Below are 24383 nucleotides of genomic sequence, written 5' to 3'. Positions count from 1 at the left end.
ATTCTGCACGCCAGAAAACGCGAGTTCTCTTTCCTTTTTTTTTTTTTTTTTGTTGTTGTTATTTTTCTCTGTCGCCGATGGTCTGGCTGCCCAGCGTCAAAGTCGGCTCATAAAACTAACCTTTTTTTTTTTTTTTTTTTTTTTTGCAGTGCGCGATTTTAAGGGAGTGACGTTTAGTTATGCTGTTCTCCGGAGCATACTTTTAGAAACGCGTTTTGAGCGCAGACGGCAGCAGACCATCCATGAGTACTGTGGACGATAAAAGGAAGTTTAATTTTAAGCGTTTTGCTGTCCTTTTTTTAATTCGATCCTTCGGATAATTCAACCATATTTCGAGGTTCCGTCGAGGTCTAATTAACAAAAGTCTACTGTATTTGATCTCTCAAATAACGAAAAATCGTACGCACAGATTGGAAGCGTTCCAGTGCTACCCGACACGTGGCAACAGCGCATCCTCTAGTCACAAGCAGTCGCACGCGAGTGAAACGACTCTGGCCGAACCATGATTTTATGTGCGCAGAGTGCCGCGACGGCGGGAGCCATCTCTAGAAACGACGAAGATGCAAAGAGACTTGCCACAGAGACGGCCTGTGGGTGATGGTGAGGAGCGAGATGCCGTAGTCCTTGGCTGCCTGGTACATCTGGCTCTCGACGTCGATGGAGACTGCGCTCGTACACTCGTCCAGCAGCGCAAACTGCGGCCTGTCCACGTGCGGAAAGTGGGAGAGACCGTCGGTCGTCTGCCATTCGCTCTTGTGGTATACACAAACCATTCCTTTCAGGAGAATGGGTAGTAGAGCGAGTTGGTGGGAACTCGTCGTAGGAAAGAGCACGAAAGCAGACGAGGACTTAGAAGAAATGCGCGGGACAGCGCTCGTCCCGTGCGTTTCTTCTAAGTCCTCGTCTGTTTTCGCGCTGTTTCCTAAGACGTTCCATTGGCTAGGCGTTTGGCATTTTGTTAAGCCCAAGAGAAAATCCCGGATAAAAGCATAACCACGACTCGACCCTGATTGGTTTCGAGTTAGGGGGGGGGTAGAGGCCATTGCACTAAAGAAGCGCTAGCGCTAAGCGGGAATCGAACACGGACCACTTAGATCATTAAGCGAGGTTCTTTCCAGCATGTTGCGAAACATCGCCGTGAGTCGAGGTGCCATTTGGTGGGAAAACCCTACGAGACATTCGCTCTGCGTCCGGCAGATAGCAACCAGACGCCCCAACGCACATTTTTAAAACCCGAATTAGTGCCGGTATCTCCATTCCAAGGATTGCCATTGAGCGTACATGCCATGCGTTAGGCCAGTTGCCGAACTAACCAACTAAGAGTTCCGAGCACATGGACGCCGCACGTTTCACGTGTTGCCCGGCAATTCGCTACGCATTTTTTGGGCGACTCCTCCCCCGTCCACATAATTCATCGGGACTATGCCCTGTTCACCCCAAGTTGACGGCGCTGTGGAAGCTACGTGGTCCTTGGACCGGTTGTAGAACCGTATCGTTCTCCACACGATTGCGCTTACGCTGACAGTGCGTACTTCCCTTGGCGCTGTCGGCTTTAGGGTGAATGGAGTATACTATAACCACGAGTGAGGCACTCCGCGCACCCCTCGCTGGCGAGATTCTGACCAAAGAAACTAATCTCACACTTTGTTCGGTGTAGAAACCTCTGACTGAATGTAGAAATACGATAGAAAGGTTCCCGTAAATCCTATCATTTCACGGCGACGGCTGTTACAGGCCCTTCCCACCACTGAAAAAGGACGCTGTTGTGGTCGTTGATGCTGCCAAGTGTTCTCAGAATTCGATCCTGCGTCTGCTGCGTGTAAAGCGGGCGCGTTGCCACAGGGCTTCGTTACAGTTTCAACGACACGCTTTATAAAGGACAATCGAAGCATCACACGTGTGCTTACGGGTCTCGCGTGGCGGCCGCCAGAAGGCCACAGTTGCCGCCACGTCACGGCAAAAAATTCATTAGTGGACAAGGGGGGGGTAAAGATGGGAGTAGAATGTAGCAAATGTTGGGGGCGCCGACTTCGACTGTCATGAGAGAAAGGACGAGAAAGAGAGCGACGGAAGGGCGGAGAAAGAAAGTCGACGGAAGGTTTGGCACGTTCGTTTTGCCGGGACAAGTCGAAGTCGCTCGAGCGCTTGTCAACATTTGTTTCTTTTTTACAATGCACGATTCCGGTGTTTTTCTCTAAGGTAAGCTGAAAAAAGAACGAGGTACAGACATCACGGGCGATGCCGTCGAGACCCCACGGTGCGTGAACACGACGCCAACACCCGACAACTTCGCCGCGACGTGGATTTCTGTCTCCAGCTTATCCTTAGGTCGGCACGATGCTTCGAAAGTGCCTCGACCGCATGCGGAAATGACAGGCATGCCGTTGTGCTAAACGAGACTGCCAAGACGCGAGAAAAGAAGGCTTAAACCTCGCCGCATGGATGTCCATTGGCTTCTCGTACGCAGCTGCCGATCTTTGTACGCGTTCACGAAGGGGCGGGTGCGAGACAAATTTTCCTATTCGTTACCTGTGGTAGAAGAGGCGTGCCATGCCCATCCGCTGTTTCTCTCCTCCGGACAAGATGTCCTTCCAGTCACCCACAGCGTCCCAGCCTGAAAGCGAAGGTTGACCGTCTGAAGAGGGCACCCCGAGAGCCTGCGCTCTCGTTTTCTGGCAAATTTCGTAACATCCCGCTCCCTACAGAAGCTTAGAAGAACTTGCAAACGGTTCACAGCACCCACAACAAGTGCGTTTATGCGAGATGCCCATGCATCGAAAATAGTCCCAAAATGGCAAAAGATGATGTAACAAAAGCCGGAGCGTTGCACTGTCGGACGTTGCAATCCTGGCAGTCGAATGTAGATGTCCTGGAAAGTAGCGCGAGAAAATGCGAGTATCGCCGTCATCCCGGCATCTCAACTTCTGGCTGCCGAAGCTCTTGTCGACTGCCAAGCCGGAGGGCAACCTGTAGGCAATTCTTCCGTGTTTTGTTTAACGCCAAGACGACCTGGCCAGCAGGGCCTCACCTCCTTCTCTGACGATGATGTGCTGCAGGTGGACAATGTTCAGGATGCCCTCGAGGTCCTCGTCGTTGAAGCCCCGATTCCTCATGTCTTCCAGAGTGTCCGGGTAGATCACCTGGTCTCTCAGGGTTCCCAGGGCCATGTAGGGCCTGGCAAAAAGATAGGCTCATCTGTAGTGGTACACCATCTGCCGGTACAGTCCATGAACAATTGTCAACTAATGTGATCTCTCGATGCCATCTACTACTAGTCTGCCAGGACTGCCTCCTGGTCCGTTATAGCCGATTCACACGACGGACGGAATCGCGATTCTCGTCCGCTGACTGTGTACCACGTGACCGGCACATCACCGATTTCTGTGATCCGCGCCTCATCCGCGGGTACACGGACTGATAAAGTTGAGCACCTTTTTAGTCGCGGATTTTTGGCGGGAGATTGAGTTGAAAAGGGTTTAGTCTGGTAAACGGTACAAAGTTTTCTTGGTTTTTTGTTTTTAGACATTAAAACAAAAATGGTGCATCATTGTGTTTTGTGCATTCGCTGGTTCCGTGACTCCTCCGGGTTCGTGTCAAGAAGCTCCCGTAAAAAAATGTCTAGCACGCCACGATAATTCTTGCACGTCCAGTCGGACTTTCACCGCACAAGATCTTTCTTGTGGCTGTGGTGTACTTAAGTATTGTGCACGAGCCCGGAGTGCGTGAAGGCATCTCCAAATGCCCCTCCACGAGCCCAGAACTTCGTCGCTTCTACGCCGAACCCTTCTCAAGCAGGACCATGCCAGTTTCACTGTCATGCCTTGGGTTAGTAAAGCTAGTGGAACTTTGTGTGAAGCCTATCATGGTGTTTTGTCTCAATCTGTACGTAACAGCGGTGTAACAGCGGTAGTCCGGAGGAAAGAAACAGCAAACGTCGATTTCTCTCTTGGACAACGGTGCCACAGTGCAATGTTGGAGTTTCGCGGCACTGTGAGGTGGCGAACCGGTTCGGTCCGTTTTCGCTGAAATCTGCTCGTTGTTTCCCTCGTGTTAATGCACTTGGGAGACGGACGAACCACGGACATGTCATGTGATCAATCCGTCCGCGGATTAGTATTTCGTGTGATTCGGCCATTAGGGTGCACAAAGGCAGGAAGGGCCTGCCAGACAGACACACAAGGACAGGCTGATGCCACCTCAAGACTCGTGCTATTATACCATTACTGTCAGTACTGTCCATTAGGAGCGTTTGTTAAGAGTTTGTCAGTACTGTTTACAAACATGGTCCCTCGATTCCATCTACTAATACGCTCTGCTGGGTACTTACTGTCTGCTAAACATGGACTGACAATTTCTTTTGCAACCTGTTGGTAGGGTGAGCCAGTCCCATCAGCTGACATCCGCTAAAACTACCAGTGAAGAGTATACCAGCACCGTTTGCCAAATATGGTCTGCCAATTTCTTCAATGGCTGCAAGTATGGTCCAATGCTTCTAACTGCTAGAAACCTAACATGGCCTGCCAATCTCTTCAGCTTTTAATGGTACGGTCCTTCAATTCTATTTGCTAATAAAACCTGCTAGGGCTACCCGTTAACCATTAACACTGTCGGCCAATTTCTTCTGCATTCACTAGTATAGTCCGCCGATTCCATCCATTAATAAAGTCAGCCAGTACTGCCCGCTGACATCCCAGTCAGTAACACTGTCCGTCAATTCCTTTCGCGTCCCCAAGTATGGTCTACCAATTCCACCGGTTAACGAAGCGTGCCAGGATTGCCTGTTAACAGCACTGCCCGCTAATGCAGCGCACAGTCTGCCATGGGAGGAGGGGTCACTGACCTCTGGGGGATGTAGAACATCTGCTTGTTGGGGGGCCTCTGCAGCTGCCCGCAGTACAGGGGCCAGAGGCCGCTCAGGATGCGGAACAGGGAGCTCTTCCCACAGCCGTTGGGACCCGTGATGAGCAGGTGCATGTCCTGCGTCATCTGCCACACAAGACAATCCCACACCGCGCGTCACAGACGGATCAACACAAAGCGTACATCAGACAAATCGAGGAACTGGGTCAGCACAAAGCAGCAGGCAGAAAAGCGTTCTTTTCCACGGGGCACCGACATGTCTCGATTATTTAACAAAAGAAACACATGAAAATGGGCAATTAATGCATCGAAAAGGAGCTAGTGCAATGGTGAAGGCTGCCTAGTCAGCCTTCACCGCTGCAGCGAAAGCTGTATCGCAAACTGCTTTTACCGTAAACAACCCCATTTTTGTGAATTTCTCTGTGATCTATTCTGTGACCTATTTTGTGAAAATAGGTAACTCGAATATATTACCTTGTGGTAACGATTGCATAGCACACCACTCCCAGTAGCAAAATTTTGTGCTCCCGAAACCCACACGAGGAAAAAAAAAACTCGCGAAATATCAAGCCTGTGAAAATAAAGTCCTTTTCAGTATCTGACATGACAGAAAAAAGGAAAACCGAGTGAACGAGAAAAGAAAAACACTGATGGTCATGACAATATACTGAGCAACACCGTGAAAATGTGAAATCGAAGTCAATCTGAACATCGCAGTAATTTTATCAAGTTTTTCAACCAAGTTTGTGCTCCCCATCTGACAAATAACCGGACGCCTTTTTATTTGTTCTTTAAAAGCAACCCATAAAAATATGAAACGCACTCGAATGAACCTAGCTGCTGAATAAGCGATAAGTGGGTGCAATGAATGCAACATGGTTGCCAAGAACCACAAAGCTGCACAACACTCGTTCCCGAAACAAAGACGGAAAAGCCTTGCCTTGAAGGTCAGGCTGGGTACGACCACGTCGCAGTTCGGAGTGATGATGGGTACGTTTTCGAGAACCACAATTCCATTGCGCTCCACTACCACACCTGCACAAGGGCCGCCAGACAACAAACAACAACGTCACCTTCCTGCCGCATAAAGTGAACGAGCACTGATCAAAAACATGTCGAAACCGGTGGCAATCAGTTCATTGAACGACGTTTCATCAACAATTCTTTTCACTGACACACAATGTCTCATTTGGCAGATTGTTTCGTCAACAGCTTAGATTAGCTTTTTTTTTTTTTCTTTTTGTAACAAGCAGCATCAGATGGGTCAGGTGGATTAACATTTTTGTAAAGAGCCGCCGCAGAATGGGGGGGGGGGGAGGGAATGGGGTTAACACGCACCCCAATGATACACGCGAGACAAAATGTCCCTACAGCGTGCAATCTGCGTAATGAGTGTCGATGAAACTTAAGTGTCGACGAAATGTGTGTCCATGAAACATGCGTCCATGAGAAGTCATCTAGGAAATTCAATTCACACGACACAAGTTTCGACAAAACGATAGGAACCCACGTCGTAACATGCCTCGCTAGCAAGCTTTCATACCTTTGGGGATCGCCAACTGGTCACAAGAGCACATTAGATTGCCGCCCATCATGTGAATCATGTTTGTGAGGTGACAGTAGTACTATGATTATCACACATGCTTTTGTACTTAATCGTCACATGTACTTGTGACCCGTGTTTGTGACATGGGACAATCCTATGGTTGTCACGTGCTCCATTGGGACAACACGCTTCAAATATGAGAGAATCCTATGATTGCTACATGTTTTCTTGTGACCACAGGTTTCTGACATGTGATTATTACAGGTTCCTTTGTGACAATCACATACTTGTGACATGAGACAATCCTACGATAGTTACATGTATCTAATTTCATTTCATTTATTTTGCCTCAAAGGCATCTAAGTATGAATTACATGAGGGTAAAAGCAAGAAAGTTGGAGAAGTCGTGATAAACATAGATACGTCAAAAAAAATGTGACATTCACAGGACTGTCCCACGTTGCTGGAGGTTTCTGAATAAATAAAAGACAACCCTACGACTGTCACATGACTGTCACATGTTTAGTGGTTAGGATCGACCAGAAATGCACCTAGTGACTAGGCATCATGCCATAAAATAAAATCTCAGAATGAAGAACACTACTCCCCCTTCTCAATGTTCCCAAGTTTCATGTCGTTTTTTCAACATGATCGCAGATTCTTGCAACGACTTCGCGGCACTACTTGGCGTCTAACGCATGGGGTTTCAAATTACAATCTTCAAGGAATCGTTGCCTTCCAAACAAAAGCTGTCACGTTTTCTTTCTTTTGAAAGGGTTACTGGGACTTTGCCATTGTGCAGAAAGTCTTGTCCCCGACTATACTGACTTGCTTCTCTACTCCACAAAGATGAGAGATGTTTCCCCAGACTTCAGCATGAACTATTCTCAAAGCTGCCAAACGTTACAGGCACTGCCGACACATCCAACCAACACATAAGAGAACGCTGGTGCATTCTACAGTGACAAGCTCTCGCAATCTAACGGCAGTCACCTTTTGCACAGACTGGTTGCTCACGCGCACGCACGAGTTGTTGCATGGCAAGGAGGATGGTAGACGAAGACACAAAGCAAGGCAGAAACGCTTGCCAACGTTCCCCACCCTCGCCTCCCCTGAAAGTACTTGTTGTTGGGCTAGTTGGTGATGAACGTACTGAACCATGGTTCAAGGCGCAAAAATTACGAACACAAGAGAGAAGAATGTTTCTAACCAAGGTTAAAAGCGCTCTCTTGTGTTTGTCTTTTTAGCACTTTTAACCATGGTTCAGAATGTTTCGCCTCCTCCTCGCACCTAGTACCGCGAACACAGCCCGGAAACCACGTGTTCCCGATCAAGCAGTTGAAAACGGTCTCGCGTCCAAGCACGCCGCACAAACCTCGGATCTCGGGCATGCCGTCCCTGAAGGTCAAGCCCTTCATGCCAAAGGCCTTCTTGACCGAGCCCTCGTTGGTGACCGCCAGGGTGCGCTTGTAGCGGCACTCGCTCACGTCTTCGAAGACCGACAGCATCTTGGACACGCGCCCCGTGTAGCCGGCCAGCTCCGTGATCTGCAAGGGTACGCCGCGAGGTTCAGTCACCTCCAAATGGGTTCGGGCCTTTGTTGCCACAACGTTATGCTGCCTCTGACCGGTGCGATTACCGCACACAAAAAAGTGGTCCCTCAAATTGCACCAAATGACACTGTAAAAGTGTCTGGGACGCAGCGACAACAACAATACTCGCATTTGCTCGTGTTTTTCGCCGGAACTTCTCGGACCGACTGCAGGTATCGCGACGTCCGACAGTGCGACACTCTGGCTTTTCCAATGTCATCTATTGCCACTTACGGGACCGCTTTCGATGCGTGGGCAGAATAGGACGCCACGCCATCTCCATGGCCGTCTCAACAGCTGTTAATGTTTAGGTAGTGCTCGCATAACCTATCATTTAATCATCTGCCTGCTTGTCCAACATACTTCCTTCCACATGACAACAGTATCTGATACATAACCCCTCTGCACAGGCAACTAACTGGCTTGTGTTTCTTCATGCAGCACAGTGAGGCTTTGTGGAAAGGGTTCATCAATCAACACAACTTGGCGAGCTTTTCCGGCACATAAAAAAACTACCTTTGTGTTTATACAATCATCAGCTATTTTCTTAAGGTTGCACACAGTCTTGTGCATATACGACACGACTGCTATCTTTTGGTTTCATTTAGACTAGAGTTTACTTTTGCTTGCGGCCTCAGCTATCGAGATGGCCATCTCTCAATTCACTGTCAAAACCTCGGCAGGAGGCCTCCGTTCAACATGTGCACCGTTCTTGCCAGACACAAATATAAGACTGTAAGAGAGATAATCGAAGCAGATGTAATCAGAAGATCAAGCGCAGGCCGTGTCAGCGTTGCCTTCATTGATCTCATAGATAAGGATTAGCGTTCTTGCGAGTGGCAGCGAGGCCTGGGATTGGTTAAGTGCAATAATCACAGCGTATATATTTCCCAATTTACGATGATTAAACGGCTGAAGTCAGCGCTCTGTGTTGTCCAGTCTCCTATATCATGCTCATCTCAGGTGCCACCGTGTATTTGACCCCAGCACTAACTCGCCCAATAACATGCACTGATAAAAAAAAAGCTTTCGCATAACACGCCTCGAAGGCCTGAAACGCCGGGCACTCGCAATGAAGCAGTGCAGAACCCTTTCTGGCCCTGGCACCTATGCAACAAAGCAGAGCAGAAGTCTACAGATCTTATACGCAACAGTGCACACATTAGGGAGTGTCTGCCACATTGTTACGCGCCAGATCTTCTGAATCCGGGTTTCGAGCTTTCTTCTAAAAGAGAGCTCGATACGGGAGAACACGTCGTTTAGGGTCGGAAACAGCCGAGGAAATTCCGGAGCTACGGGAACTTCCGAGGGTTCCAGAGGACGGAAAACCGTCTCCCTCGATTCAAGATAAAGCTTCGGATAACTGGCAACCGTGATTTTAGGCGCCAAGTCGGTCGAAAAGGCCTTGCTACGACGCGTAGCTTCCGTGGTTGCTCTAAAACAAAGCGAGCTCAGAGTGTCCTTCACCTCCTTGTAGGAGGACATGAGCCTCTCGGTGGCATCTCCGCCGGCGATGAGGATGTTCTTGGCCGTCGTGATGAACTGGGTCCGGGTGCTCACCCCGTCGTCCCCTTGGAACAGGTCGTCTGCAAATGCGAGAAGAGGGGACATGCGGTCGTTAGCGCAGACCTCCACCAGGGCGTCCCCAGTCAAAGAATTTCAAAAAGAAGGACATACAACCGAGCCCTAACTGTGAGTCCGACGGTCTGAGGCCTACTCGGCATCTTCTTCGGAAGGGACCGTGGCGATGGCCGCTGAGGTCGTCGCCATAGTCCCTCCCGAAGAAGTTGGACGCTTGGTACGACGTCCTCCTTTTTCAATTATTCAACCCAACTAGACAAATCTCTGTCGAATGTTTACGTTCAAGCTCTAGCGATGCAGAGCACGGCCTATTATGCTTCTGCTATTCGCTTCGGGATTCGTTCTTGGGTGTCTTAACCGGCTAACTCCGCAATCTCATTGGCTACCGAATCGATAATAAGATGCTCGAAACTTGCCAAGCCCCAAGTTTCTCGTGCTGACAGTGACTAGGCATTTTTTTTTTTCGAAATTTTCCGATTCAGCAATGACGCGAGCCACCACCATCAACCATGCGATGCAGATGAGGTAAGATAGGTGATGCAAGCAAACACCCAATGCAAAGTGTACAGTCAATACCATTCAATTATCCATCCATTGTTCAACAACACCTAGAAGTAACCTTCCCCACGACGACACCATTTCAAACGCTACACCCAAATATTCCGATGATAGTTGCTCGTTGAACAGTGTCTTAAGTATCCAGCTGTTAGCGTTTGTGAAATATGACCCTGGCATTATAACGTTGCACCTATGGAGGAGATAAAAGTTCTCAGAATGTGCTATGCGGCTTTCAGCAGAATGTTTCACATACCAGAATCAAACACACTGTATACTAGGAAATGCCAATTTTTTGGGATGTCGCCATTAGCTTTTTGTTTATTTCACACAAAATGTGATACCCTAGGTGTATGCTCCACATTAAACTAAGCAGGAAGACCACATTTGAAAACGGCATTGGTGGTATTCAAGTGATTTTCGAGTGACAGTCAATACCGTTCAACTACCTATCCATTATTCACCTACACCTAGAGGTAACCTTCCCCAAGACGACACAAAACTGCACTTCCCACAGGATCTTTTCTTTCTGCATTTATCACTCGTCTCACCCTCTGCCATTTCATCCATCTCGTTGCCTTTCTCACTGCTTTTACGTTGAAGCTCGTGAATGCTCTTCACGTCTGTCGCATCATTCAAATAAAATACCGGATCGAAACACTCAAAGTAAGCAAAAAACAGTGCCAGTAAACTGTCTTCGTTAACCTTTCTTTTTACTGTTTGAAATTTTCTTTCCTACTGTCTCGAGCAATCTCGACTTAAGAGAAACTCTAAAATTGCAGGCCGCTCAATTTTAAATGCCATCTGTTCCGTTGTAGCACTAACAGCAACTCGAAAGAGACCGACCAACACACACGTCCCATAGATGAAGGAAAGAAAAAATCCTAACGATTTCCTACTCCTTCATTCCGTTCCTCCCAACCCAAACCAAAACAAAAAACGCAGACCGACAGCGCCGTTAACTCAAGGGGTGCGCGTTCGAGAACCCGCAATCACCGCCGCCCCGCAGACAACGACGACAAAAAAAGAAAAAGAAAATGTCGACGCAAAAGAGCCAGCCAGTTACAACCTCCTGGGTCAGTGAACCCATAAGGGGCACTAAGAAGGACCCGACCGAGTAGGAGGGGGAGGGAGAAAGATCATTTCCTGACCAACCACCTTTCCTCCTCCTCCCCTCCTCCTCGCCCAAAACCTGCTTCATAGCAACTGGGTCAGTCCACCTCCAGTTGCGTCAGAGACTCTTCCTCATTGCACAGCAGGGTGGAGACTGGCCGGCATTTAGCAAGATCAAGGCCGACTTCGTGACGTGTGCGGAGAGGGGAGGGTGATCGGCATCAAGGCCAATCGTCGCGGGGGAGGGAAACAGCTGCTTTTGCAACGGAATGCATCACTACGTACGCACACTCTCGCTTTTTGTTGTGCTTGACTGTCCGACCAACCGAGTCGTCTGGGCAGCCCCCTTCCCGTAGCGCGCGGGAGAAGGGAAGCTCGACTATAATCCAATCAATAAACAAAAAAAAAACAAAAAAAATGGCCTTCATTATATTTTTTTTCTGTCTGTCCTTGGCTTTGTTGTTGAAGCAACCCGCGGGTACGTCCAAGCTCGGAGAGCTCTTTCTGTGTCACCCTAGAGGCCACCGAAGTTGTGCAAGCTCAAGCTAATAACATCTTGCGTCATTATGTCATGTGTTGTTTCACGCTTGTCGACACCTCAACATGCACGACCAAATTTCTAAGAAGTGTGTGATACTGCGCACGCTACGAAACATGCGTGAGAGGGCCCTTATGTTTGGGCATACAGTAATGTTTTAGATGCGCTCGTGCTGGTGCAAGCTAGGTGCAATCAGTAATACGACAAACTGAATTGCTCGTCACAAACTTCCTGTGCTCCAGAATTTGGCTGCACTCTACTGAAACACCATCAAGAGCGAGAATTCTGTTGATGACAAAGTAGTTTGTAGTGTGGTTTGTGACTTGTTTTTGCGTTTTCAATATATTGCTACGCAATTTTCTATGTGACAAAGTCCTCCAAAAATTGACAAAATGGCTTTGTTTACTGTCGACACAGCAAATGTGTTTCACAACGGATAGGTTGTTGTTCCCGCCTCACGATTTGTGCAGTGCAGTTAGAAATGGTGAAAAAAGTAATGTTACCATATTCTGTGCCTCAGACTGGAGCGACAGCAAACACGTTAAAGAAGAAATGTTCCACATGTCCCAAAAACAATGTTTTAAAAATAAAAATGCTCAGACACAGTTTTTTAAAGGCCCACTTAAAGAAAATAGAAAGTTTTTGAAATATCTGGTTTGGACATGCGTGTCATAAACAAAATTTCTCGGAAAATTTTTTTACGGCAATACTGATGGCACGAGATTTATTTTAGTTATGTCTGAATTATGCGCGAAGTTCATACCAACAAGGAATGGTCATACACTCTCTCCACCTCAACGTGATGGCCACAGCTTCTCTCCTCCATGCGTTTGAAATGCCGAGAGACAAAATAAGCGGAAAGGAGGTGACTACCAATGAAATTGCGTCTCGCACCGTCAATATTGCTCTAAAAAAAAAAAAAAATTTTTCTTGCGTAAAATTTATTTTTTGACACTTGTGTCCCAACCAAACTGCCTAAAAAAGAAAAAAAAAGTTTTTTTCTTTTTAGTGGCCCTTCAACATTTAAGCTGGCCAGCAATCAAAACGAAAAAGGTATCGTGAAGTGGCCCATACCTCAACTTGCATTAACTCTCGGCCACATATGCAGATCGCAAGATTCAAGGTCTCCTCAAAGTTAAGTGGAAGCAGCCAAGGACAGAGGCAAACGTCGCTTCACAATTTATTCGTCAATAGGTAGTGGCATGCAAATCTGATGGCCTTTATAGTCAATCGATTCATGGAATGGAGGAAACGAATTGGTATCAAAGACTGATTTTCATCTCGCGACCTTCGATTGACCAGTTTGAACAACCGCCACGAAACGGATTGGTTTTCAAAGCAATATACATAACGGAGCGCTCACAGATTTCTGGTGAAGAATTTAAGCACTTTTTTCTAGAGTTTTCAAGAGTACGCCGAGCATATTCCACAAACCCAAAGACCACATAATACGCCACTTTAGGGAAATTGCGATTTCAAGTGTACGGTGGAATCTCGTTTATTCGAACTTGAGGGGGACCGAAAATTTGTTGGAATAAAGCGAAGTTCGAATTATCGAGAGTTTCCTCCCATGGGGACACATAGAATGGGACCTGCATCTCAGTTTGAATTATCCGCAGGTTTGAATTAAGAGAGTTGGAATTAACGAGATTCCACTGTATTTATGTTTTTACATTACAGAGACAAGAAGAACTGGATTTCCAAAAAGAGCACTTCCACATTTGAAAGACATAAAGGTATTTTTAAAAAAAACAACATAGTGCTTTTCAGTCCCCATGCATCCTGTGCGGTAACTCTTATTTTGGCATATCCCCGCCATATGCCTTGTTTTAACTGGGGAAAAAGACAACTTACAATTCGAATTGTGCGACTGGCGATTCGTTTGTTTAGACTCAGTTATGACCAGGATCTGACAGGCCTTTGGTAGTTATGTTCGATAACAACCTACGTAACAAACTGGCACTCATTTAATTTCATCCAAAGTCAGAGTTCATTTGGTTAATTACTTGTAACAGCCTAAATACAGCTGATGAGACTGGTGACAAATATGAAGCAACCCTAAATTTTCCATCACCCATTATTTGCTTACTTGTAACGCCGCCTCCGAGGACATACTTTTCCCCGACCAAAAGGATGAGGTTGTAACCACATTACCTCAATGACTGTAATAATGAGCCACAGAGGAAACTGCACGGTGTCTTAATAGCAGAGTGCCGGGTCGCCAAATTCCTCCCGAAAGCATGCATAGGTGCCCTCGCTGCCATTTGCAAGTGAAAACACATCGAAGGGCCTGCTAAGTGCAGAATAATGGGCTAAGCAAACGAGCGTGGTTAAGGAAGTCAGAAAAGGAAGAAACCAGGACCAACTCAACAGGATGGAAAGTTGGGCTGGTCGCTGCGAATGCATTAGGGAAAACGGCGCGGAAGGTACGATGAACGGAGAACGAGAGCCGACCAGACTAAGTGCTGACTATCAATTGAAAGTCGATTTGAAAAGACGTTTTCTTATTGCAGGACCGAATTTCCCCGAGTGAGGGTAGATAGTCACGCACTGGCGGAGGGGGTGGAGGAAAAAGCGAGAAAGAAAGAAATTGGACAGACGTAAAACAAAAGGAAGAGACGGAAGCCAAGTTATGCAGAGTTTTGCCCGCCTTACGACACTTGGAAAAAACCCAGTTTGCTGCCAAGGCGGTTAAGATTACACGGACGCTAAGGTTACCGACGGGGCGAGAACAACAGGGCATCTGCTTCAGGCGCCCTGCCTCCATCCCACGCTCATTACATTCTGTTGCACTTTGGATGTGCGTGTATGCTCATGGGATTCGTGGCTTACGAGACTTATGAGCGTGCATGGGTCATGTACGCTCATGAAACATGACGTACGCTCGCGGGGCACCGAAGCATCACCAAAGGTAGGAAGCTCACGCTGAAAGCCGGACAACCGAAGGGCCTCCCTGTCGTCGGAAGCCGGACAACCGAAGCAGACACGAGACAGGACGCCGCGACAATGTGACACTGCAGCTCCTCCGATGCAATTGGTTGCCGCTTCCGGACCACCTTTGACGCGTGGGCAGATACTAACACACCCGTCGGAGACGTGTTCCATGTAGGGAATTTTCCCTTTTTTGGGGGAATTTTTTGGTCTCAACTTCGGTGAAAAGGATAACGGGAATCTTGAAGCGATTACAGGGAATTTCGAGGATTAACGAGGGAATTCAGGAAAAAAACTTTGGGAAGAACTAAATATTAAAAGTAAAACCATCTTGTGGTCCACAAGTTTCAAGAAAGTGAGAAAGTTACGGTGAAGGAAGGTGTCTGAACGACTACTAGGCACAGCGAAACGGCCATGTCTAAGGGTTGTATCATCTAGTTAAGAAAATATAAATTGACCACTAACATTTTCTTCTCTTTAAACATGTGACTTCAAGCGGCTTTTGTAAGAAAATGCGCGCAAAGTGGCCTACATGACCACAAAAATCAACTGCTGTGACAATAAAGGTAAAAAAATGTAGGCAAACATGCGGGGATATTTTAAAATTCTGCAAAGAAAAAGTACCTCAAATAGGGAAATTTTGTACCCAAAGAAAGGGAATTCTTGGACACGGTATGGCACATCACTTGTCGATAGGACAGCGAGGGGGGAAGGGGGGTGCGGACGTACCGTCGTCGTCCTCCACCCTGGGTGTGATGCCGGTCATGATGGGTAGGGAGATCATGACCATGCCCGTGGCGCTCCACATGTACTTCATGAGGAACTGCTCCAGCATTATGTACCACAGCCGCTGGTTGAAGATGAGGTTCATCTGCCGCGCCAGGGCCCGGTAGCTCTTCTGCAGCAGGCCGAGCTCCACCTGCACCATGGTTTGAAACCGTTACAGATCGGGAACGTGTCCTCGGATCGAAACGGAGTTAAATCCATCGCGTCACGGGGTTGCAGCAGATTCGTTACGGGAAAAACAGTCTAGGTTTTTCTCTACAGCGATGTCCCATTAATATGAACGCCTCTGTTCCCCCAAATAATCGGCCATAATGAGAGTCGCAATAATGAGACGAACATGCACGTGCTTACCCAGTTTGTTCCCGAAAATTTTGTCCACTGTGGACGACTTAATTTTTGCGAAGGCCTATTTTTCACAACTCGCAAAAGTATTGCGAAAAATAAATCACGCGAATATAGTACACCACGGTGACAAACACAAAGCGTCCCACTGTCAATCGCAAAATTTCACGTCTGCGACACATTCCAGAATCACATCGCTAGCAAAAATTTGCGAAATAGTAAGCTTACGAAAATAAAGTCATTTACAGTGCATAGCGGGGCATTCACATTAACGGGGTCCGTATTAACTAGACATGGCTGTAAGATGCGAAGAAACCAGACAAAATAACTTTTAAGGCCCGCTTCAGACGGGGCAATTTCGCCCAGCAACTTGACGTCACAACACCAGCAACGCGGCCCGCCCGGGTTCACACACAGCAACCGAATTACTACAACTTGCCATCATCATCATCATCATCATTCAGTTTGATTTTTCTCGCACCATTTAACGCACAGCTATGCGCTAAAGACATGCTTCTGTATCTTTAAATGGCTTTGAAAATACTAACTCATCTTTCTGAAAAGATCTATTGAAAGAAAGAACCGATCCATATCAAACCAGAGCCAAGTCTTTAGCCGTCATCATTACCACTACAGAGGTGTCACGTGAAAATATTGTGTCCCTGATTAGCTGTGGCCGCTTCAAACGTCTCCGAGTTGTTCGAGTTGCTCGTCCATTTCGAGCCGGACCCGATCTCGGCCATTCGTGTTGATCTACGGAAAGCTAGAGAACAACCCGCCAGCAACTTTGAAATTGCTCGAAAAATTGCCCCGTCTGAAGCGGGCCTAACGATGGTTTAATGTGAGGGTTTCTCAACCTTCCAGCGTCCTCGGCCTCTAACTGGACGTGGTATCACAGCTTGTGTGAAATCAACCAATGAGACATTTTTCACCCGTTTAACAGTTCAAAATTGAACAAGATTTGGGTGAGACTGCCTTGCCAACTCCCAAATAGCGAGAAAGGTGCTGCGGCCTCTGATGTGCTTGTCCTTAAAACTCCACCAACCCGTCAATGTCAGATTGTGTATGGCAACAAAAACTTTTTGTGCAAACTTTTTGTTTGCACAAAAAGTGTGGGTTGTCAATGGCTTCTGACAAAAAATAGCAGATGACCGCAACTTCCGTTCGCGTCCAATCTTAATCCACCGCGGCGCTAGGTTTGTAGCAGACGATTAGCTTTCTTTTTAGGTCCGTCAGTTGGCAACGTACGGTTTTTATGCGTTTTATTTCCGTCTGCAAATGGCGCTTTGTAGCGGACGAACCGTCTACAAACACTGTCTTCACGTGCTGCATGAGACAGATTTGATCTCACTCTGGCGGTGACGAAAATCGGAGCCCCGGTTGGGGGCGTGAAGTGTCGAGGAAATTCAGGAGCTCGGGCAGGACCCCTGGTTTCCTAAGAACACGGTTTGGGAATTTATAATTTATAGAGCCAAAGCTTTTTTTTTTTTTTTTTGGAAAACAAAACAATTTTGTAGAATCCTGGGATTCTACAATTTCTCATTGTAAACCCCTAGACTCTGCAATTAAAAACAGTGGTCGAGCAAAGCAGTGCCTAGAAAGGCACGATTTGTACGTATGTGGAACAGCTGTCAATGAAGCACCCTCGAATTAATATATAGTCAAGTCTGGTGTAAAGAAAAAAAAAATCATAAATTTTTTATAATGCACCAAGAAAATGGTGAGAGAGAAGAAATGCTTAACGACAAGCACGCATGTTTCAACTTTTAATGCTAGTTTAATTCTGAGACCCATTAGTCTTTAGACTACATCGAAGTTGTAAAGACCCCTAACGGGTGTCGTCCGCACATATGCACAATGGCGCAAACATGTGCAAACATCCTAAATAGGGCAGATATCTTATTCCTGCCTTAAATAGTTCCACCACGGCAACATCACAACTGAAAGACTCCTTAACGATGATCGAAACCACCTGCCACCTTCGTTTTCCTTCTACTTCCCCTTCTTTTATCATTAATCCTTTGTTTCCAAATGGCACACACGCTGCTCCCTCGCAGCTGCCCACTTTCTCGGGCAGCTGCTCCCTTGCAGCTGCCCACTCTGCCGAGAAATGGCAGCTGTGTGGTACGCTGCTGCATCCTCGAGCGAGATGCAGTGGCACGCCACACGCGTCATTCCAATCCTGCGTCATTGCGAGAAATAAAAGTAAAAGAAAATAAAACTCTGCCAGGTGCCACCCCCTCCCCCCCCCCCCCCCTTTTTTTCCAGTCAATCCCAACGTTTTAGCCAACTTATATCTAAAGCAGCGATGATCACATACCAACAAAAAAAGCAAACAATGCAAGTCCTTGCTAGTGATGGACCAAATCTGCCGAACTTCAAATTCGGCAAAGTTCGGCAAATGCCAAACTTTTGAAGGAAAGTTCGGCAAAAATACGGCAAATGTCGGCGCACGCGCAAGAACGCGATGGGGCAGTGGATTGCAAATGTACGCCGTGCAGTCGTGTGGTTACCCGGTTACTAGTGACTATCAAACAGTGCACAGTGGTGCAGCGTAGTACAACCAGTGGTTACGGCGAGGTGTGGAGTGAGTAGGCAACACGATAACTGCGTTTGTGAACGAGTGTGGTTCTCTTCAATATTTTCTGCCTCAAGAATAGAAGATCGACCAGTAAATTAAGCAGTCCACTGCGCAAGTAACAAATGATGCGGTACATTCTGAATGACGTGATTTTCATTTGACATTTCGAGTGATGCAACGAGGTAGTTGAAGCATTGGCCGACAATTAAAGCACTCCTCGCAATTATAACAATTCTGTTTTCGGCTCAGTGCCAAAACAAAATAATATTGCTTTTTCAATTAGCGTTTGTTTCGCGATTTTCCTGTATCTGCATAAAACTAAACACAGAACTATAATGCTCGACGTTGCACATCCGACGTTTCTAACTCTCCCTATCTTCCTAAACGTTTGTGTGTGTCCTAACACCAGAAACTGACATTTTAAAGGTTAAAAACGAGACGTTGCTGATATGGTTTGCACACTTTCATGCAAAGCTGACGTCAAGTGATTCAAATCGAAAAACATGCATATTTACAATAACATTATTATCTCCTCTGGTGAAGGCTCAGCAACCGTTGGATTCATTTTCGCACACAGAATGGCGAGTCTCAGAGAAAGCAAAAACACAGCGTTATTGCCCTCATTTTAACAATGTACACACACATACAGGTTTGCACTAATAATGCCTGAAAACCAAAACTCTCGTAGCGCGATTCGTGACTGCGCCATGCTCGCTTCTACCCAACCCAACCACGCCACCTCTGCAAGGAGTCACTAAAATTGCCAGTAAAGACACAAAAACGACACCGATACAATTATTTAGTAGAATATCACCTTGTTTAGTAATAACTGTATCAATATAAATTACATGTTGCATTTAAGTTAAGGAAAAAAAAAACATAAAACCTTTTTTCGCCAGAAAAAACTAAATTTCAACGTTAAGTCTAGTAACAATGTATTTTTGCCGAATCTTTGCCGAATCTCTAGAAAAGCTGTATATTGGGCTAGTTGGTATTGGTCTTGGGTTGCCAAAGGCATGGTAGCGCTTTTTTGGACGAGGACAAAAGAAAGAAAGACAAGACAGACACGAGCGCTCGTGTCTGTCTTGTCTTTCTTTCTTTTGTCCTCGTCCAAAAAAGCGCTACCATGCCTTTGGCAACCCAAGTCTCTAGAAAAGTTTGGCAAAAGTTTGGCTTTGCCGAATCGCAAGATTCGGCGCCAAACTTTTGATTGGGCAAAAAGTATAGTTCTTGCGCATCTTCGCAGGCTGTAAAGATAGGCGCCGTTTAAAATTTGTTTCCCCCCAATGACTTTCCTCGCGAGTGCGTTGGAGCTCATCCAACTCAAGGAAACGCCTTGCGCGTTTTCCCCCAAAGCCCAAGAAAAACATTGATTGGAATTCACACGTCAGAACCCCGCAGTAAAAATAAAGAGCTCCTTCAAACTCTGCTGGTCTCCACCCCCCCGAGTCACCCTGCAATGTGACAGTCTTGACCGGAATTTTTATAGAAAATATGGCTATCTCTGCGGAATTTTCTCTTGTATTCTCCTGATCCTTGCTTGTAACTCTATATCTGATATATACTCCGTTCTCTCAGCGTGTACCGATAAGTATTGATAAACCCCACACAATTATTGTTCAGGCGGATCAGTGAAACGAAATGATTACTCCCGAGAATCGCGTCAATTGTTTGGCATTCGTTCTATTTGTATTTTAACCGTCTTGAGTTGAGCAGACATGAGAAAAATCAAATCAAATGTGTCAATGTGAGCAGTCTTGTCAGGGTCAATTTCAATTACACATTCCTGGATTATATCCAAAGAACGAATATCCAACACCTCTTCTGATACCTTGTTTCCCTTCCCCAGATTTTACAAATGGCCTAAAGTCAAGGTGAAGAGTCACCTCTTTCTATTTTTTTTTTTAAGGAAGATGAGTTAACAATTAATTAATTTTTAGAATCTTTTATTTAAAATCCAGCAAATCTCCTCCGAATCCACCCAAAATGTTGTTGTTTTTTGTGCCCATGGATTACCTTGCAACACTAAGTTTATGGCAAAGAAGCTTGTTCTTCCTATTCCATGAACTGAAAGAGGGAAAGGGAGCACTCTCGGCACTGCTCAAGACAATCTTGCGCATCAGCATTTATTTAACCCAGCCGAACGAGACTGAAGGACTCAATGAATTGGTTAAAGGGACAATGGAGACGATTTTATTTAATTTTTTGAAATGGTGCTTTTTGGCTTCTTGGGAACCTAGCACACTGCCTAACTTTATGTAGACATTTCTGACGCATATTTCTGTACCTACGAAAGAACTGAAGAAACCGAAACTGAACTATCTCCATTCTCAATTTTGGGCCTCCGAAAACGGAGGTGACGTAAGGAGTGACGTCAAGTGTGAATAGTAGGTACCGGTAATATTTAGGAGATCGAGACTCTGGTTATTACGGTGGGTTATAGCAGCGCGGTGGCGCGGTTGTTTCGTCGAATCTGTCAACATGGACGACAATGCCGCTCTCGCGAGCGAGTTCGGGCTTCCCTTTAGTAACCTAACACCAACGGAACGGGAGTATGTGTGTGGCGGCCTCCGCCATCACTTGACGAAGACCGCCCAGCCGGCAACGAGCGGCCCGCGAACCAAGACGTGACCGAGGGCACGTGTCTCGCTTCGACCAATCGCCGAGATGTCTCTTGTGACTTCGTGCTTCTTGGCCCCGCAGCGGTCACGTGAGCTCTGCTTCTCCCGCAACTCTCGGGGCGTCGTCCCAGTCGATCCCGGCACGATTATTACCGCGACTGTTTAATTGATTTGTGCGGCACACAAGCACCGGTTTCGGCTGAAATTTGGGCAACGTGGCCTGAGACTCGCGTGGAACCCAGTTCAATCGCCAAAAAAATATCCGAAATTTCCTTCATTGTCTCTTTAAGGCTCGTGAACCTTCTCCACCTAACGTTTAAAAAACATTAGATGCTTTGGATGCTTTAAAGGGGTTGCAAGCTAGTGCTCACTAGAAAGGGAATAGCCACTACCGAGTGGCAGAAACCAATGAATCTGGTGAGCCAACGGTCATTTCTCTCACATTCTTGTCGGTATATCATCGGGGGTCTTCGACAAATACTCTACGCTGGTAACAAACAGTTTTGAAATTAGTTTGTCTGGGCACAAACAAGCACTACACGGGGTCATCACTGAATTTTATTTAAACCAGCTAAACTTGTAAGAGAATTTCTCATAGGACTGACTCTACATTCACAATAATATAAAGCACTTGATAGAAAAAAAAAATGTGTTGCAAAGAGACTTAGGATGGTTTAAAGACAAACTACGGTCAAAAACAAAACCAAAATAAATTACTGGTATCGCTTTAGTGGCACGATAAATGATCCCACAGCCGAAATATTTCTTCAAAGTGAAGCCGCGCACTCTGCTAAAACCGATTTTAAAGATGCGACCAGCTGCTCTTTAGCGGGCGGCAAGAGGGGTTAGCTTTCAGTCAAGGAACACTTGCGACGTCGCGTCGCGGTGGAGCTGCATCTCATTGGCTGTACCGCGTACCGCAGCACACTTGTGACGTCACGTCGCGGCCATACGGCTGATAATCAGTGTTGTCATCCCTCTAGCAGATAGTTTCGGTTTTGCTGTAGACACCAGAAACCAAACTTCAAGCAGCGACATTTATTAAACTACACACAATGTCATAAAGAAAAGTTATACCTTCTAGCTCAGCGACACTGCTTAGTTGAAGACAGTCGTAATCCCAAATGAAAAAATGTTGACTGGTGTTACCTTTAAAAAAAGCAACATGTCAACACCCATGGGACTCGGAACAAGTGGGTACAAGCAGAAGAAACATCATCCTCTCGGTTTGATCTTACAGTCTTGGGTCTCCATCAGAAACCTATGACAGCTCACCGCCTGCCTTGTTACTTTAGCCTGAAGCGAAAAAAACAGATGGCTTTGATCAGAGCAAAGCATCAGGGCCATCGAGGTTACGTTCAAACAATCCGAGGAATCAATAACTTTCTCCCGCTCGAAGTTATGAAAAGGAGTCAGGAACAAGCTTCTCTGACAAACGAATTATCATGCACTACCCAGCCACTTAGACTGTAATTGTGTGACCAGTGCACCTATGCAGGGTCATGATAGCTCCATTTGTCAGCACAATCATCATAAAGCTAAAGCTCCGAAGACATTGTCTACGCAAAGACTGGACTGAGACGTGGCGCTCGAACGAACCCGAAGATGGACCATTAGGTGTCGAAAAGACTAACCTAAGGCAACCTGTTATTATCTGCGTGGATAATGGCGGCAGAAACGCTGAGAAAATGTTTCACCATCGACTTCAAGGAAAATGGGCCCCGCAAACTTTATTCTTTTTTTTTTTTTTTTTAAAGGCAACAGGTGGTTTTTTTCCCGGTAACACTGAGTAATGATTGACGGCACGCATTCCATCAATTCTTCGGTGGGCATGTGCCTGACTTTCAGCGACGACTGAAGCATTTGAGGAAAGTGAAGAAGAGGCGACATAAATAAGCACAGGAGAAATTCAAAACAACCAACCAGGCACCAACAGCCTTACAATTAGAGGAGAAATCAAATGCAGTGACATTTTCTGTTAATGTAGCCCAACGTAAAATCTTAAACCATCTCCAACCTGTTTCAAAATAAAAAAAGGTTAGTTGTGAGATCAAGAACAAATTCTCCTGTTTAAAAAAAAAAAAATTAGTTTCTCATTTATCCTTTAAAGCACACTCAAAAATTGTCAGCAACCTTAATCTCTCAAGTCCTATGATGCATAGAATGCAGTATTTAAGGACCGATTGCTTAAATTTGTTTTGAAGACACAAAAGAGTCGTTTCATGGACTGAAGAAGAACATGTTTAACTGGCATCTTTCCTCTACATATAGACAAACACTATGGGGAGTATCGCAAGTGGTAACTGTAGTAGGAGATGCAGGGCAAACTGTAACTCTAGTAGGAGATGTGGGACTTCCTATGTGCGCCTTGGTCGGTGTACACAGACAGTTCCTGGCAAGGGACGAGCACGTACGTACTACTCAATTTAATTCAAAGAATGCACTGTTTTGTTTTCGAATCTACTGTGACCAAATCGGCTGTGCCGACATGCCTCGTCATAGGGTGTGCGTAGACAGATGGACAGACAAAATTCTGGGAGTAAAGCTTCCGTTACGAAGAATTTCGAGCTTTAAAACCCTGTTCGCAGGAGCGACCGGTGCTACGAGGAAATCCGGGTGGAACCTTCGAGGAACTCTGGGCCTGAAAATTGTCGGAAAAACAACTCTTTTGACCCATTGTAAAAATGAGAAAAGGCAGGCTGCAGCCAATCCGCATCACGACGGAGTCGACCTCCGAGGCTACGTGCCAAGCTTGGGAACAATGCTCATCACCAGAAAATGTCGCTCCGCAGAAACCCTCGGCGGTTTTATAATCGACCTCGAAAGACGCACGACGGAGGTGACGGAACGAAGCGCCCCAAATTAACCTCCGCCCTGCAATACGCCGAACTAGAGAATGCCTCCACTTTCATTTTTGTCACACAAACGAAGTGGGCCGGAGAATGCACGCCTCTCCTCTCAAAACTAATTGCTGTTGGCATCAACGAGGTGCCGTCTTCGACGAACGGCGCTCCTGCAAAAGACAAAGGAAGCCGGAAAAAAATAATAATAAGACGAGCGGAGACGTCTTATCACCCGAATCTGCACCTACGGACAAAGCCATTGTTCCACACCTGACACTTTCCCTGCTCTTTTGTTCAAACAACGAGGCGGGACAGAGAATGACAAACATTGCGGAACACCGAATAAACTCCTCCAAAGTCAAGTTCGGCCAACGGGGCGAGGGGAAAGCCAGCCCGCCATCGCTGCGACCCGCATACCAAAGTCGTCGGTGCTTCCTCCGACCGAGAAAGATGTGTGCCACCCATACCAAAAAGCGGTCCGACCGGGTAGGAGC

General features: G+C 46.5%; 1 protein-coding gene across 1 annotated transcript in view; it reads right to left on the bottom strand.

Moving 5' to 3' along the window:
* LOC8028746 (ATP-binding cassette sub-family D member 1) overlaps positions 1 to 24383 on the bottom strand; it is a 40129-nt gene that overhangs the window by 3842 nt on the left and 11904 nt on the right. Inside the window, exons 2-9 of the mRNA XM_029966996.4 lie at positions 15446 to 15635; positions 9466 to 9584; positions 7782 to 7953; positions 5801 to 5895; positions 4841 to 4986; positions 3029 to 3174; positions 2530 to 2614; positions 577 to 702 (exon numbers count right to left, since the gene is read on the bottom strand). Coding sequence (XP_029822856.2) covers positions 577 to 702; positions 2530 to 2614; positions 3029 to 3174; positions 4841 to 4986; positions 5801 to 5895; positions 7782 to 7953; positions 9466 to 9584; positions 15446 to 15635 — 1079 coding nt within the window. The remainder of the gene's footprint in view (positions 1 to 576; positions 703 to 2529; positions 2615 to 3028; positions 3175 to 4840; positions 4987 to 5800; positions 5896 to 7781; positions 7954 to 9465; positions 9585 to 15445; positions 15636 to 24383) is intronic.

Source organism: Ixodes scapularis, unplaced genomic scaffold, assembly GCF_016920785.2.
Source record: "Ixodes scapularis isolate PalLabHiFi unplaced genomic scaffold, ASM1692078v2 PGA_scaffold8__174_contigs__length_109621045, whole genome shotgun sequence".
Lineage (NCBI taxonomy): Eukaryota > Metazoa > Arthropoda > Arachnida > Ixodida > Ixodidae > Ixodes > Ixodes scapularis.
Note: the sequence above shows the minus strand (reverse complement) of the source record. Positions and strands in the feature narration are given on the sequence as shown.